This window comes from Populus alba, chromosome 5 (genome assembly GCF_005239225.2).
Source record: "Populus alba chromosome 5, ASM523922v2, whole genome shotgun sequence".
NCBI classification, from domain to species: domain Eukaryota; kingdom Viridiplantae; phylum Streptophyta; class Magnoliopsida; order Malpighiales; family Salicaceae; genus Populus; species Populus alba.
This window is the reverse complement of record NC_133288.1, coordinates 18,631,432-18,648,326: the sequence shown is the minus strand read 5'-3', so window position 1 is coordinate 18,648,326 and position 16,895 is coordinate 18,631,432. Positions and strand designations below refer to the sequence as shown.

The window sequence follows — 16,895 nt, the reverse complement described above, 5'->3', positions numbered from 1 at the left end:
GGATAAAAAATAGTTCAAACAGGTTTGGCTCGGTTTTTTCCGTTTTGACTAGGTTTTTTTTGTTCAATTTTTTCGGTTTTGGGTTTATAAAACCGAATTGGTCGGTTTTTTAAAAAATTTGAATCAGTTTTTTTTTATGGTTTAATTTTTTTTATTTTTTTTGATTTATTTTTTTTTTTTTTTTTTCTCACCCCTAATTAATCTTACCCGGATGAGTAATCTTGGTATTTCTTTTTTTTTTTCGAGTAGTGTTGAGAAATTTAGTAGGAGTTGAAGAAATAGATATTGAAGAAACAAAAATATGTTTCGATGAGGTGATTTTTTTTTCTAGTCGACTATTAAAGTTTTTTATTTATAAATTATAACTTATATTATATTATTTTCTTAAAAGGGATTTTTAAACCCGTCTTTTTGAAATATATTCCAACTTTAGTTGAGTTTTATCAAAGGTTGTTTTTTAACAATCATTCAAACCAAACTTTTCATCTCAATCATTATTATTTTTAGGGTGTTTAGAAATATAATTATAATTATTTTTTAAATATTTTTAAAAATAACCTCATGTTCAACTGTCAATCTAAATATTAATACATATAAAAGGTAGAATTTATTTGAAAAGTATGATTATAATTGTTTTTTAAAATATTTTTCATTCAAAAAATATCAAAATAATATTTTTTATTTTAAAAAAATTTTTTTTATATATCAACGTATTAAAATATTTAAAAATATTAATTTAAAATAAAATAAAATAAATATTTTTAAAATACAAAAATAAACATGACAATGAAAGAGAGGAGGCAGCCGGAGTTGAGGAAATAGTCGTGGCTGGACATATCATGGAACGAAAGAGAAGGAGAGATCGAAACATCAGTTTTAAAAACTCCTCGCATCGTCAAATATCTATTCATTTTTTTCTGTCTAGGTTTATTTATTGTTGTTTCTAGGGATGAGCACTTTTAAAAAGTGCTATCCGAACCAACTCAGGTACTAAATTTGGGAGAATATGTAATTTGAAGAATTATACAAAAAAAAAATACGTGAAAAAAAACTGGGTTACTCGAATTATGTTTATTTATTTATATGCTTATTTATTTATAAATTTCTAAAATTAACGTGTTTGTAATTTTTCTTAACCTAATTTTAAACCATCAAAAAATTTATAGAATCTAATTTTATCTAGTTCCTTGAATTTTTTAAGAGGATTTTGGACAAGAAATAATCGGGATAGCAGGTTTAATATTCGAGTAATTCAGGTGACTTGAAATACAATTATGGTAAAATATAATTAGAAGAATAAAAAATAATCTTATGAGAATTTTCAAAAAATTGCTATTTATTTTACACAAATTCTTCAAATATTAGCTTATGAGCAACTTGGGCAATGATACAGAACCCCACCTTAATAAAAAGGTCCCAGGAATAAAAAAAATATACGTTTGTTTAATTATGCTTTGTGAATATATCTGTTTAATAAAAGACTTCAAATACGAAATGAAGATTGTTCAATGCTCTAAAAAATAATAAAAATTATTTCTTAAATATTTTTAAAGATTTTATTTATATTTTTTTTCTCAAGGTCTTATATTCACCTTAAGCCAACTTTGTATAGTCATGGTGCAATATGTGGGTTTTTTTAATTTATAGGTATTTGAGAATATAGTAGTTGTTGTTTTTTTAATGTATTTATTTTTAAATGCATCAAAATAATATTTTTTATTTTTTTAATTTTATTTTTGATATTAACACATTAAACAATAAAAAAACACTAAAAGAATAATTTAAAGTAAAAAAATCAAATTTTAATAAAAAAAAACATGTTAGGACTCAAAGCCAAACACTCCAAAATTATATCAATTTCTAAAACATGAAAACAAGTGTACAGGCATTATCAATGAATTTTTCATTTCCAGTACTGATGAAATTTTTAATTATAAATTTAAAATTCAACATGTATATTTAATAAAATAAATTAAGAACTATATACAATAATAAATACTAATAAAAGTTATTAATGTAAAAAATAGAGATGCATGGGAAGGCATCAAGTAAATGAGAATGGTATAGGTCATGGAATTTGTTAGGTTTCGTAATTTTATTTTTTAAAATCTGTTTTTATATATAATTATATGATGATAAAAAGTAGACATGCGCCGGAAAGCGTTGAATAGAATTTAATAAAAAAAAAGTTTTGCAAAAAGAGCATTTTTTAATATTAAAAGAAATGCTAGAGTTTTATTTAAAAACAAATTAAAAACTAAACAATACTTTATAAAATAATATCTCAAATGCATTTTTAATTATTTATTTTTGATAAATTTTAATTAAATTTTAAAAAAAAAAAACAAAAAAACAAGGAACACATGAGCCTTGGTAGGCTAACGTGCCTAGCTTGTTGAAAAGAAGGTTAGTCTGCACGCCTAACTATCCTGGTTTTTTTTTTTTTTAAATGAGCGGATGAAGTGTTGATCACATATTTGTAAAACAAAATATTGTCTTTCAACCATTTTAGGTGCTTTAAAAATCAAGTCCTTATTTCTGGACATCAAAAATATATTTTAACTTTAAAACATCTAAAACAAACTCATAGATTCTAACTTCAAAAAATATTTGATTGGTCAAAAATTCAAAAACCACCCCATTTCAAAAAAATATGTGAACATGATTTTTTTTTTTTTTTAAGATAAGGAGTTAAAAATATACAAATTAAACTTCTTCCATCAAACAAAAACATATTGGTTCAAATATCAACTTTTTTTGTTGTTAAAATTTCTCTCTCCTTCTTTGGTTTTTTACTGACTCCTTATCTTTTCATAAAATCCAGGATCCTAAAATGTAAAATAAACAAAATATAAGATTACAATGTCAAAACTCCAATAAGCATGGGTGAAAATGAAAAATGAGAAAAAATAATTGTTGACTAGAATTTCAAAAATATACCCTTGGTACACGATAAGAAAAAAAAAGTTGTATTTTTATTTTTATATTAATTTTGATTATTGTACTTTTAACTTATTTAAAGTAATAAAATTGTATTTTATTATATCAAATTAAGTATTAATTTTACATCAGAATATCTTTTTAACATTATGAGAATCTAATAGCAAGCTAATTAAAATAAATTATTATATTTAATTTGTAATCAGGATAATATAAAAAGATAAAAAGATAAAATTAAAAAAATAACTGAATTAGAAAATTCCTCAAAGAAAAAAAAAATATTTTGCGAACCCGTCGTGCTTTCTCTCGTGGTCTACAATGAAGTCACCAATTTACTGTCTTTCTGTAGTTATAATTTTAGAAGAAAAAAAGTGCCTAGTTATCCTCAGAGAATAAAAAAAATACTATTATTTATTCTGTAAAAAATCATCCTAAATGCTTATAGATTTATAAATACCTGTATCTGTTGTACAAATCATATATTATTATTTATAAATCTAAGACACTCATGCATCCATCGTAAGCAATCAAGCATTGTTATCTGTTGCTTGTTCTCTTCAAAAAAGCATGCCACTTGCAAAATACTTCTTTTATGAAAAAAGAACACACATTTCTTTTTTAATGGACAGCATGAACTAAACATAACTACAAACAAACATGTATATATATATATATATATATATATATATATATAAACTGAACTTTCAGAATTTGCCAATAACAAACTCGAGGGTACTTGTGACTGTTTGAAATTAAAATTGAAATTGTTTTTCATTAAAATTTATTTTTTTTCTGCTTTAAATTGTATTTTTAGTATTTTTAGATTTTTTTGACACGTCAAAATTAAAAATAAAATTTAAAAATAAAAATTATTTAAATACATTTCAGTAAAAAAAAATTGAAAAGCAATTTTTAATATACTATAAAACACCACTAAACCTTCTCAAATGTAACAAAAACGACATCGCTTCTCAGATATCCCGTCCTTCCTTTGTGGCGACAAAGGGAGGAAAGTACAATTACAATGATACCCAAGGGAGCCACGTCATCAGTTTAACAAGCCGGTCTCGTTGCCGAAGCGACCGCCCTTCTTTTCAAAAAAACAGAAGAAACCCTACCCCTCTTATCTCCCTCATCTCTTCGCAGCTGAAAAACAAAAAACACACAAGAGAAGAGAACCCTGCGCTGCTACTCAAAACTCAGAAAACGGTACCGTAGGAGCCAACCAAAAAAAACCCTAGCTTCTTCAATTTGTTCAACCTGCTTATTTTCTTGGCGTCATAGAGAATGGATCGGTACCAGAGGGTAGAGAAGCCAAGAACCGAAACACCGATTAATGAGAATGAGATTCGTATCACTACTCAAGGAAGAATGAGGAACTACATTACTTATGCCACTACGCTCTTTCTGGTCCTTTTCTTTTACTCTCTCTCTGTTTCGATAAACTATTTCATATCTTTCAATGTTGATTAATAAATTGACCTCACAAGTCGAGTGCCTGTGCGTGTGCTTGCTTATACAGAGATTGCGTTTTCTTACTCTTTTTTTTCAAAATAAAATTTAGGCTGATTTATTTGTGCTGTCAAGACTGCAAGTAAAGCATAATGATTCTCTGTAGTTTTCCTTATTATGACCTGCTATTTTTTTTTAGATACCTGTGTGGTGCAGCGGGATTTGTGTCTGTCTCTGACTTTGATTTATTTATTTATCTTTGAAGTAGAAAGTACTATTATTCACTACAACTTGATAGAGTAAAAGCTTTGCAGACGGTGCTGTAGACAGCCTTGTTTCACTTTCATGTGTCGGTCCGTTCTAGATGAGATTCATGGATATGATTGATCTTATCTGTTAAAAAATGCATATTTTATGATGACATGTTTCTGTCTTGACAGTCATCAGTTTTTGCTAATTCAGCCTATTTAAGAATTGTTGGCATATCCTTAAGTGAAATATTCATCCATGGTGTGCTATAGCTTTGAATTTAAAGGTGATTTCTTTTTGTTACTTTAACAGGAGAAAGGATCTGATGGAATCTCTCTCAAGGCCATGGGCAGAGCCATAAACAAGACTGTAATGATTGCTGAATTGATTAAGGTAGCTCCTTAATTTTTTTTGCTTTGCTGCTTTCCCTGTTTAATTTGCCTTTTAATTTTTCCGCACCTTCTCATTGAGATTAACACAGAGACTAGAATATGTTTGCAAGGTATCGTCAGAACTGTCATTCCATTTGTTTTATCTTTGATTATACCGAGAATTTCCTCTCTATTTCAGAGAAGGATTGCTGGTCTTCATCAGAATACATCCATTGGCTCTACTGATATAACTGACACGTGGGAGCCACTAGAGGAGGGTCTTCTCCCGTAAGAGTTCCCCAGAGCATTCTCCGTGCCCCTTTATGGTGTATTGTTTTATCTTGATTGCAATTACTGATTCATTTGTCGTCAATACAGCTTGGAAACCACTCGTCATGTGTCGGTGATAACAATTACTCTATCCAAGAAGGAACTGGATACATCCTCCACAGGGTAAGTTGGATCTGCCTTTGTGCCTAAAGCTAATGCTCTGATCAAATTGGTTTTCATTGAGACAAAATTCAGTCAATGCTATTTCACCGCAGTCTCTATTGTATTATACTTATATATATATACATAAGCTTGCATCCATAAATATGTAAGCATGCATGTATAAAACTGTTAGCTTTTTAACATAATGTTCTATGGAGAAATCACAAGATTTTTGAGTACTTTCTAGTCTTAAATGTGGTGCATTTTTAATACCATTGATCTACTTCTTCTCTAGCTACCAATCACCTATTCCAGCTGATCAAGTGAAACCGTTGGCTGAATATGATTATGAAGGAGGTAATGCAAATGCTTCGCATTTCTTTCTGATTGTAATCTCTCCGTGGCATGTCAATTGACATTTATCTTTCTTCTTATTGATATAGAGGGGGGCTCTCCTCGTAGGCAGGGGAGAGGGCGTGGTGGTCGAGGAATGGCAAGAGGTAGAGGTAATAAATGGCACAACCTTAACAGTGCTTAATATGCTACTCCTTTTCTATTGGTTGCAGGTGGGGGCGTGTTTCGTTTCTAATATCTATATATTGTATGCTATTTAGCTGTTGGTGAGTCAATGTTTTTAAATCAGGCAATAGATTTTTGAAGCAATATTGGGTGGGATTTAGGAGATAGAGTAAATCAGCCAAATCATGCTTTGCTTGAGCTGTTGGTGAGCAATCTTTTTGTAACAGGGATTGTTGCAGTACCTTAACTAACTATACTTTCTTATTGTCTAAAATGGTTTGCATATAGGCTGTCCTTGTATTTAGTAGGAACATTATGACATGAACTTTGATGATTGGCGTTGATCTCTTTAATATGTTGGTGCTTATGTGAATTATAGATGAGCAGAAAATTTTGGTGGGATGAGATGTCTGAATAGCTGGATCACTTCCACAAAACAGCGACGCAACATTTATTTCAAGTTTTATCATCTGAACTGGCTAATAGATCTGTTTCCACCTCAGATCAATTTTTTTCCTTGCCCATTGTTTATCTTTCATTATATCTGCTTTTGTTTGGGGAAAGTAACAAGAAGTCATTTTCAATTCTGTGCACAGGAAATACTAGCAATGGAGTGGTGGAATACAATGGAGATGGTGGCTGGGATGGTGGGCGTGGATATGGTGGCAGGGGGAGAGGTCGTGGTAGAGGACGGGGTTATCGTGGTCGTGGAAGAGGTTATGGTGGTGGATATATGCCACAACAGTCAGGTGGCTATAACGACTATGGTGGCGGAGCATTTGTTGCCCAGGGCCGTGGTAAGACTTCATAATCATGTCATCATAACTTTGTTTCCTGCTCAATAGATTTTAAGATGTTACAAATAAAATTTGTGACAAGTACAAATAGAAAACCTCCTCTTGCTGATAATTGTCCAGCTTTGCATAAAAGGAACCCTCTAGTTGTCTCCCTTGTGCTCCTGTCCTCATTTGCATTGAATCATGGAATTCCTCCACATTTATGCTATATGATACAACTCAATTCATTCTATTTGCAGGCATGATAGTTATTTTTTATGATCTTTAGAAACCAAATTAATCATATTTTGTTTTCTTATAATCACACTTTTCTTCCTCATCATTTGAAAACATCTTTACATCCATTGATGGAAGTATCCAGAACTTCAGTTTAGCTAAACAAACAGAGAAGAAAACTATGAGTTATTTCTTGGCTCTCTTTTGGAGTTCATTGTGTCAAATAAGGTGATGCTGGAGTGCACAGCAGTGATCCATTGGTGAACTGCTGAAATGGTTTTCAAATGATATATGCTCTTCTGGTTATCATCTTCATCTGAAATTAGAACTATTTGGCCATGCAGGGAGAGGACGAGGCAGGGGCAGGGGTCGTGGGCGTGGCCGGGGTTTCAGACCGGATGGCCCAGCCCAGGCAGCTGAGTGAGCCCTAGTCTCGGCTGTAGAATTTGGTTAGAATGGATGCCTGCTCTGCTTATTTTGCCTTATTCTAAGTGAAATAGAAATTAAACAGTGGATTTCACTAATTAATTTCCAGGCATGTTAGTTATAGTAAGCTCCTGTTCATCATGCGTGGTGGCCTTGTTTTTGTAGTTTGAAGGTAGGATTATTTTTGTTTACCGCTTCTGACAAAAACCAAAAAAGTTGTATACTTTCTTCTCGTGTAGGGAATAATAGAGCAGTACATTCTTCTAGTTCCATTCCAGCGTTTCTGTGTTTTCATAAGTCAGGCATTAGCTTCGATGGTTTTTTCTTGTGAATGTGCTCTCTTTACCTGTGTTTTACAGTGCAAATTCATTGCAACGGCTTGATTTCTTACACACCTGTGCCTGCCGAGACATTCATAGTTTTTCAGAACTTTTTTGTCAAACCGCGTTAGGAGTAGTGCATATCTGTTTTGAAGTTGATTCAGGCCATTTATTCAAGTAAAACACATACCATGATCTCATGTGCGTTGATACTCAGAAATTCCAAGTGGGATTGTTTAGAGAGCAATAGGCTGAAATTGTGTTATCTTTTTGTTTAGTTATAGAGATAAAGAAAATAGAGAAGTCTCTTATTTTTAGAAAAAGGAGTGGCGAATGAAGGATGAGCTAGTAAAGGGAAAACTACGAAAGCGTGAAACAATCCTCTCCACAATTAAAATTGATGATTGTGAGGATTAAGCCCCTGACATAATTTAGCTTTTGTTTTGCTGACATTACTTGGAATCACTTTGGTGCTGGGATTAGAGAATTAGTTAAGACGCGGCTTAAGTATTTGCAAAGTTATTTCCTGTGCTATGGCCTGTACCTAGACCGTATGAAACTTTTTACCTTGTCATTAAATTCATAAAATAGTTTAAACTTGAAAAATCTACATTCTATTTTTTGTTTAATCGAATTTTAAATTAAATAATATTACCATGATTTTGGTTAACTTGACAAATCTAAAAACAAATCAAAAAAAAAAAAAAACAAGAAACAAGTTAGGTCAATCCTGGCTAGCTTGTTATACTTGTGATTTAGATTATGAGTTTCACTAAATTTAATTATTTTTTATTTTTATCATGCTAAAACTGATTATTTTATTATATAATAAAAAAAAATATAAAAATTAATTTATAACTAATTTAATATTGAATGATAAAATTCAATAAAAATATAATATTAAAAGATGTAATTGAAAAAAAAACAAAATAATAAAAAGCCAACAAAAAATTACATAAACATGCAAGCTTGAGTGACCTAGTGTTGTTGGGCTTTAATGGTAATTTGTTTTATAAGGGGCGAACGATAAATTGTGTGTCACATATAACATAATATTGCTCCCAACATAACTTGAATTCACGAGTTTCAAATCAGTTTACATGCACTAAACAACTAAGCCATAAAACAAAGATGTTATAAAATGATTTAAAAAACATATTAATATGATTCACTATTTATATAAACAGTTAAATCAATCTCATATAATTTAGTTGTTTTATTAGACAAATCTTACAAATAGCTCTCCAACTATAAAGTTTCGATATCATTGTCTATTATGATGTCTCTTTTTATTTTTCCTTGCTTTAGAATTTGAGCTTTTTTAATGATGATCTTTCAAGACTCAATATGCTCAGGAATACGGTTTGAGTATTTGGATAATGGATGATTATACTTTTACATCAATATTTATTTACTAGGAACTAGAAGAGTAGAAGATTTGTGGTATAAGTCTCAGTTCCTACAAAACAGTCTCTTTTTATAGAGTATTGAGACTTTCAGATGATCAAGTCATTACCTTTATAGTAATTGATTATAATAAATGAGGAAAAAAATAATAAATTCTAAAGACAAAAATCTTTGCTATTAGTTTTTATGTGATAAATGCTTTGAAAATATATGATAAGAGAATCAAGATCGTGATGCATTACTTAGGTGATTCAGAGAGTATTTATACTTCTTGTACCTTGAACCTTATTGTTTTGCTCAAATGATCAAAAGTCTTTCTTTTTTAATATATTAGTAAGGAAACAATTACTTATATCAACATTAATGTTAATGGAAAAATCTTACACAACATTAATATCGATGAGAAAAAAACATAGTTATATAAAACTTTTATACCTTATTTTGTATACGACAATAATGTTGATGAGAATAATACTATCATAACATTAATGTTGATTGAAATATAACCGACTCTTTGATGATTTTTACACACCTGAGAGTGTAGAAAGATGACTATCCTAAGCTCTTAACATTCTACGGTAAGAGTTATAAGGGTAGCCTTACGATTTAACATGAGGTCAATAAAGACCATTTACTATATATTTAGATCTGTAATGATCCTAAACCCAAGGATGTTGGGTTCAACATCTTTCTAGGTCCACATGCACTTGGGTTCAATGCATAATCCAGTTCAGTAGAGTTGGGTCTGGCATCTTGCTAGACTCATATGCGCTTGAGCTCAGCGTGTAGCCTTATCCAAAGAAGTCGAGCTTGACGACTTGTCAAACTTATTTGTACTTGAACTTAATGCATAGTTAAGCTTAAAAGTGTTGGATCCAATATTTTACCCGATCCACATGTGCTTGTCTTTAACGCATAGTTGAACTTTAAGGGTAGATCTCTAGACTCACGTCACGTGAGCTTGGTTTTTTTCCAAGTCTATATATGTTGACTAATCACTCTACTTTTGACCTTTTTAAATCATGGTTCTTGAATAATCTCTCTTAAGCAAATGAGCTGTATATAAAATATGATACACTAGTTAACATTATTTGTTTGACTTGAAACGTAAAAGGGTGAAATTATACGTAGAATGGTGCAATAACACTTACTGTCCATCAATGTGTATACTTAACATTAGATGCAATCCTTGAATAAAGAGTTTATCAGTGTCGTCGCTTAGGCCTTGGCTCTCGGTTGATTTAGAAAGTTGAGGGCGTGAAAGAGGAGGAGGTTCAAGAGGCTCGCCACACACCCATGTATTTTTGAGTTTGCAGTACCCGAGACACACAAGCAACATCTTCGTTTCCTTTGTCCATCTCTTCACAAGGCAATTGAGTTCAAAAAATGTGCTTTGAGGATTGGAGTTTTGAACAACCAATATTTGTCACTTAATTAATGATTGGTACGAAATTTGAAAAATTAAGAATACGCCAAAAAGTTAAAAAAATTCATCATTTTTCATTTTATTTGTTCCCGTTTTACTTTCTCAAACGCACCATGTAAAATGTAAAGAGCTACTTCTAAACGAATTTGAAAAAAGAATTCACATTGTTAAGTATATAAAAACCAATGAAAATATTCAAAATATGTATCTATATAATATATTTTATGTTCTCAGTGCATATTCAATTTAAATAATTTATTGATCTTATTTTTCAAATGAAACCTCTATTTTAAATCCAGCAAACAACTCATTAATAATAATAATAATAATTTACTCTTCTGTAGAGGACATAGGCAATACATGCTTCGACCCGAACTTGCGAATCAGCTAATCCATACGGGCCAACAGAACATGAGGTTAAGGTTCATGGATCAAAAAATGAAGATAGGAAAATAAAGAGCTGCCCTTGTAGCAAAAACTAGCGATGGTGCCCACAAAATATGATTTATGGACTAATTGAGTATTGTTTTTTTTTTAATATTTGTAAAATGTTTTTTGATGATTTTAATTTTATTTTTTTAGAATTATAACTTAGTTTGTTAGAAATAATAATTTTTTTTTAGATTTGATAATCATTTTTTTTTTTTTTAATTTTTTTTTTTTTGTCTTTATTATGGCATTCAAATATTTCATATATATATTTTTTTTGGTGGCTAATGATTCAATAAAATTTCGTGACACGCTTCCTTGCTTATATTTAATAAAAAAAACAAAATAAATATCATGAAATAAACATCTAGTATTTAAATTTAACCAAATAATTTAATTTAATTTTAAAATAAAATATTTTTTTAAAATGATAAATTTAAAAAAGAAAGAAAAATAAAAATACCTAAGATAACAAAAAATATATATATATATTGAATTGACCCATTTAAATTTGACAATAACTAATAACCCTTGTAGAATTAACAAACCAATAGTAGTTACTAGACATGTTGTCGCAACTGAACAAATTTTTTTTAATGTAAAAGAAATGATAGGTTAAAAAAAATTCAAGTCCTAAGTCATTGATTAAACTAGCAATTTAAATATTTACAAAAAAAAAAATCAACAACAGTAAATAAACCAAAAAAAAATCAAAACCAAAGAAGAAAAACCCACCTGAGCCTATTTAAATTATCAAATAACTTAATGTTAATATAATTAAAGAAAAACCACAAAAAACGAGAGTCAAGCTAAAAAAAAAAATCAACTTAAAAAAAGAGAAAAAAAAAACAAATTTAGATAAACCTTCTAAATCTATTGCAATTTTAAAAATTATAACTTGTTAAATTATGAATCCAAGTTTACTCAATAATCTTAAATGTATAAAAATTTAATTTTAAATGAAAAAAATCAATGAAAAAAATATTAATAAAAAACTTACAAAAAAAAAAGATCAGCAAATAGAAAATGGGGCAAAATATGATAAGAAAAACCCAATGAGGATGAAATAATAATAATAAAAAATTATTGCAAATAATAAAAAAAAAGATAGTTAAAAGAATTATGATCAAACTTGAAAGATTAAAAAGTAATGGGGGTGAAATTGAAAATCATTTGCCATATGATATATTATTTATAAATTAAAAAATGGTGAGGTGGAATAGAAAATCATTATTGAGGATAACCCAATAAAACATAACCGGAAAAAAAAAGTTAAAAAAAGAGGATAAAAATATAACACAATGTCAATTTAGAAAAAAAAAAAAATAATAAGACAGGCCTCTTAAACATGATCCAATCTCTAAAAGTCACATTATGTGAAGAAAAAAAAATTTCAGGTTCAATCAAAAAGCATAATCCTCAATCAAATTAATTTTGAAGGATGAAATTGGTAGAAAATTATTAATAAAAAGACCTATAAAGGCAATGAAAATAATGGGTATAAAATTTGATAAGAAAAACTCAACGAGGATGCAATTTAATGAAAAAAATAAAAAAATAAAAGAATAAGGAATCAAATTTTAAAAATTAAAAAAAAATCATAGGGGTGAAATTAAAAATATTTGTAAAAACCAAGGAAATCAAGACAAACATCTTAAACATGGTCAAATCTTAGAAAGCTCACAACTTATGAAACCCTAAAGTTGGGTCCTATCATGAAGTTGATTGTAAGTCAAATATAAATTTTAAAATTGTCAAAACAAAAGAAAAAAAATTAACAAAAAAAACCTCGAATAAACCCGACAGTTAAGTTGGGTCAACAAATCAAACACACAACCTACGTCATGAAATTGAGATTTCCCTATAAATAAGAAAGCAAACTAAACACTAGTAAACTTGAAAAACAAATAAGCAAGATTCAGGCTAATCATTCAGATCTATCAACTGAGTTATGAGACTAAAATGGACTAAAATGACCCAATTAAAGGCGAACAAAGAAACAAGATTGAACAAACATTGAAGAATGAAATCGAGTAAAAAACAATCAATAAAAAAAATAATGCAAAACAAAAAAAAAAACAATTAAAAGAATTAAGAATAAACTCGACATAAAAATCAAATGAAATTAAATTTCTAGAAAAAAAATCAAATGAAATTAAATATGCAGGGATAGAATTGTATAGAACAAATCCATTTAGAAATAGTAATTAAAAGAACTAGGACCAAGTTTGACATAAAAATTAAATGAAAATAAATGCCCAAGGGTGAAATTGAAAAAACAAAAACAAATCAAGAAAACGATTCAAAACAAAACAAATAGAAATGAAAAGAATGAGTATCAAATTTAAAAAATCAAATGATTAGAATAAAATCTAATTAGAAAGAATTAATGTAAAGAAAAAATTACAAATAAAAAAAAAACTAACTAAAAGAAAAAATAAATTGAAGGGTAAGTATGAATTTTTGCATGGCCAACATGCAATTCAAAAAAAAAAAAAAAAAAGCAGTTTAGGCTGAAACCACTTTAAACCACCATACACACGCCATCTATAGAGAAAGAAAATGTTGAGACGAAATCAGGACATTTAATTTTTTTTTAAAATTTTAAAATTAATTCTTTTTTGTTATATTAACCTATATAATATACTAATATCAAAAAATAATTTTTTTAAAAAAATATATTATACTTTAAAAAATATCCATTTTCACAGGGGGAAATTGGGCACAGGGAAACAAAATACACTTAAACCGGAAAAATCCATGATGACAAAATACGAGAAAAGGCAAATCCATGATGACAGGAAAAATCATAATCGAGCACGACAGTATTTAAACCGGTATGCTAATTCAAAATTGCAAAGTAAATATTTTCGAACAAGAATTGTTCAGACCTCCAAACACAATTGTGTCTAGTCAAAGCCTCGGAATAGAATCCAAAATAGACTCATTTCACTACAATAACTAATAATTCCAGGTTGCATAATTATGCCTTGAGGCGTCCATAGAATTTCTGTTTCTCCTGTGTTGTCTGGAAGCGACCATGTCCAAACTTCGAGGACGTGTCCACAAACTTGAGTTTGATTTCCTCAAGAGCCAATCGAGATGTCTGTTTGAGTAAGGATTGACGGAGTGTAACCACCCTCTTCTTAGGTCCAACGCAGCATCCCTTGATCATTAGATAGTCGTCCTTCACCACACCATAGTGAGGGAAACCACCCAATGGAGTGATGTCCTTTTCGGTCCTGTTCCATCATACAATGTAGTCAAGGAAAAATTGTCAATGCAGCTGAATTTCTAGATAACCTAGCAATGAACTTGAGGAAGCATATTAAGCAGATTTATCAAACAAATTAGTAAAAATGGGTTGGTATCAAGTTCTTTCTTTGGGATTGCCAGCGGATAAGAATCAGGAAAAAGGCTTATCCAAGGAAACTCAGTTCGCACAAGTATCAGAATCTGGCAAAGTCCCAAGAATCCATTACCTGTCATACTCGGTTATGGCAGTGTGTGTCTCCTGGCCCACCTTGCCAACCTTGTAGATCTTCTTGTTCAATTCAGTACGGTGGTGATATCCATTCTGACCAGCCCTAGCAACAGTGAATGAGACTCTTGCAGGGTGCCAGGCGCCGATACAAGCCACCTTACGAAGACCCCTATGGGTCTTACGAGGCAGGCGAGTGACACCCCAACGAGTGACAACACCTTCATAACCCTTACCCTTTGTGACACCAATAACATCGATCATTTCATCCTTCTGGAAAACAGCATCAATTGGGACTTGCTTCTCAAAGAAACCATAAGCAAAATCCACCTTCTGAGCAATTGTCCCGCCATTGACCTGGATCTCCATCAAGTGAGCTTTCTTCTGCTTCAATCCCTTCATCTTTCTGATCTGTAACATATTAAAGTAAGAACGATTATCACATCAAAATAATTTACAAAACAAGAAGCTGAAGAAATCACACAGGTCTTGCCAAATGACTTGCACAGAAACATAAAATTGACAAGTGAAAAGTTAATCTAGGGGTTAATACCTGAGTGTGGGCCAAAACACGAATAACAGTTGCATATTTCTTCAGCTTCTCAAGCTGTGATTGGATGCTCTTCTTCCCTTCATCTGTCTCATACTGCTTTGAGTATTTGGCGAACGCCTTCTTCTTGGACTTGCACCAGTTCTTGTAGAACCTTCGCTTGACCTCCTCGCTCAAATGTTGAGCCCAAACGGTGTTCAGAGTTCGGAGGCCAGCTGGTGTTTTCAAGTAACCCACAACTCCAACAATAACCATTGGAGGTGTCTCAACGATTGTTACAGCCTCACAGGTCTCCTTCTTGTGAAGCTCTACAGAACAAGTAAATTATAAATGTCACACAAATATACCTTATTTGTGCTGGTTCAAAAAACTGATAAATAAAGGGATATTAATGAACGTCACAAAGTTAGCATGTTAGATTGAAAATTTTGCTTACTGGATCCTGGTTTTTCGACCTCTCTGACAATGTGTGTCATGCCAGCCTTGTAACCCAAAAAGGAAGTAAGCTTGCAAGGCTTGGTAGGGTCATCCTTGGGAAAAGACTTCACTGAGCAAAGCCAGAACAAGAATCAAAAGATTGAATTGGATTTAACTTTCAGCATACAATCGGTGCAATGATATTACAACCCAAAAACAACATAAAATATAAATAATAACCTTTTCCTCTGTGACGAGCAGCTCGCTTCCTTGGAAGAAATCCAAGGGAACCATGTCTAGGGTGCTCAAACTTCCTGTGAGACATCCTTCTCCTTCACCACAAAATCAAACATTTATTGATTTACCAACTAGAAATAAATCTAACTAAATAAATAGTAAAGTTCCAATTGCCCCTTAATCTGAAATCTGTATGATTAGTGCATCGCATGACAAAAACCCAAACTTGGATAAACATGATTGCAAACTACATAAAATACAAGATCTTTCAAACGTAGAAATTCACTTAAGAAAACGTTTTAGGCAGCATTCAAGCAAAGATAAAATGAAACATGTGTAAAAAAAATCAGACAGGCATGAAACTGAATATGAAAAACAAGAAAAAAGCATATTCAAGGAATCAAGATAAAAGAAACTATAATGATTCTTATGACCTTACGCTAATGATCTGCTAATTACTAGAAAAACAAAACAGTAAAAGCTAGTAGTATGAAAAACAAAACAAAAACAACTCTTGGTTTCGATCATTTTCCAAAAGAAGCAAATATAGTTATAACTATATGCATACACCAATGAGATTCGGAAACCTAAATTTTATTTTCTGTTATTCTACATTTTCTTGGCGACGCAAAAAAGAGACAGAGAGAAGAGATACCTCCGGCTGCGGCGACGCAAAAAAGCTTAGCCCCTAACTCTAGAGCAGACAGACTGTGTTAATAAACCCTACTTGGCCTTTATATAACAGCACTTCAAGTGACATAAAACCCCACTCTTTTACTCGTTTTTTAAATGGACCTACTAATTGGATGAAATGCATACCCTAAGTTTTTTGTTGGGCTGTACGGGCCCGCTTACGAATTGTTAGAGAGTATCAGGGCCATTAAAAGTAATTACTAGTCTTGTTTGCAGGCCCAATAGTCATTCCCTACTGATTAGTAATCACTCCCTGCTTGAAAAGAAACGATATGAACTTTTGAATTCCCGTCGAATTAATTAGGGCAGCAATCGCCACCACTATATGTATATATATACTAGATTGATCGGGTGAAAATTTTACTGAGCGTGAAAAAAAATTTAGATGTTATTAATATTATTTTAGTAAAAAAAAAAAAAATTATAAAGGAATTGATTTAATATATCTTGATTGATTTTATAGGTTTAAAAGTAACCCGAATAATTTATAAAAAAATATTTTAAATCAATATTTTTTTTAAAATAACATGTGT

The 16,895-nt window shown here is 30.6% G+C and overlaps 2 protein-coding genes across 2 annotated transcripts; one reads left to right on the top strand and one right to left on the bottom strand.

Moving 5' to 3' along the window:
- The first annotated feature begins 4,020 nt into the window (after positions 1-4,020).
- LOC118061815 (uncharacterized) lies at positions 4,021-7,674 on the top strand. The gene is made up of 8 exons (XM_035075393.2): positions 4,021-4,350; positions 4,954-5,034; positions 5,212-5,300; positions 5,391-5,465; positions 5,740-5,801; positions 5,888-5,950; positions 6,560-6,760; positions 7,321-7,674. Exons 1-8 carry the CDS (start codon positions 4,228-4,230, stop codon positions 7,398-7,400), a joined length of 774 nt encoding a protein of 257 aa, XP_034931284.1. The 5' UTR covers positions 4,021-4,227; the 3' UTR covers positions 7,401-7,674.
- Positions 7,675-13,779: 6,105 nt separating this feature from the next.
- On the bottom strand, positions 13,780-16,454 carry LOC118061816 (large ribosomal subunit protein uL3). Its single transcript, XM_035075394.2, has 6 exons — positions 16,325-16,454; positions 15,673-15,764; positions 15,452-15,562; positions 15,019-15,323; positions 14,467-14,876; positions 13,780-14,226 (listed from the first exon to the last, which is right to left on the bottom strand). Exons 2-6 carry the CDS (start codon positions 15,755-15,757, stop codon positions 13,968-13,970), a joined length of 1,170 nt encoding a protein of 389 aa, XP_034931285.1. The 5' UTR covers positions 15,758-15,764; positions 16,325-16,454; the 3' UTR covers positions 13,780-13,967.
- Positions 16,455-16,895: the final 441 nt, after the last annotated feature.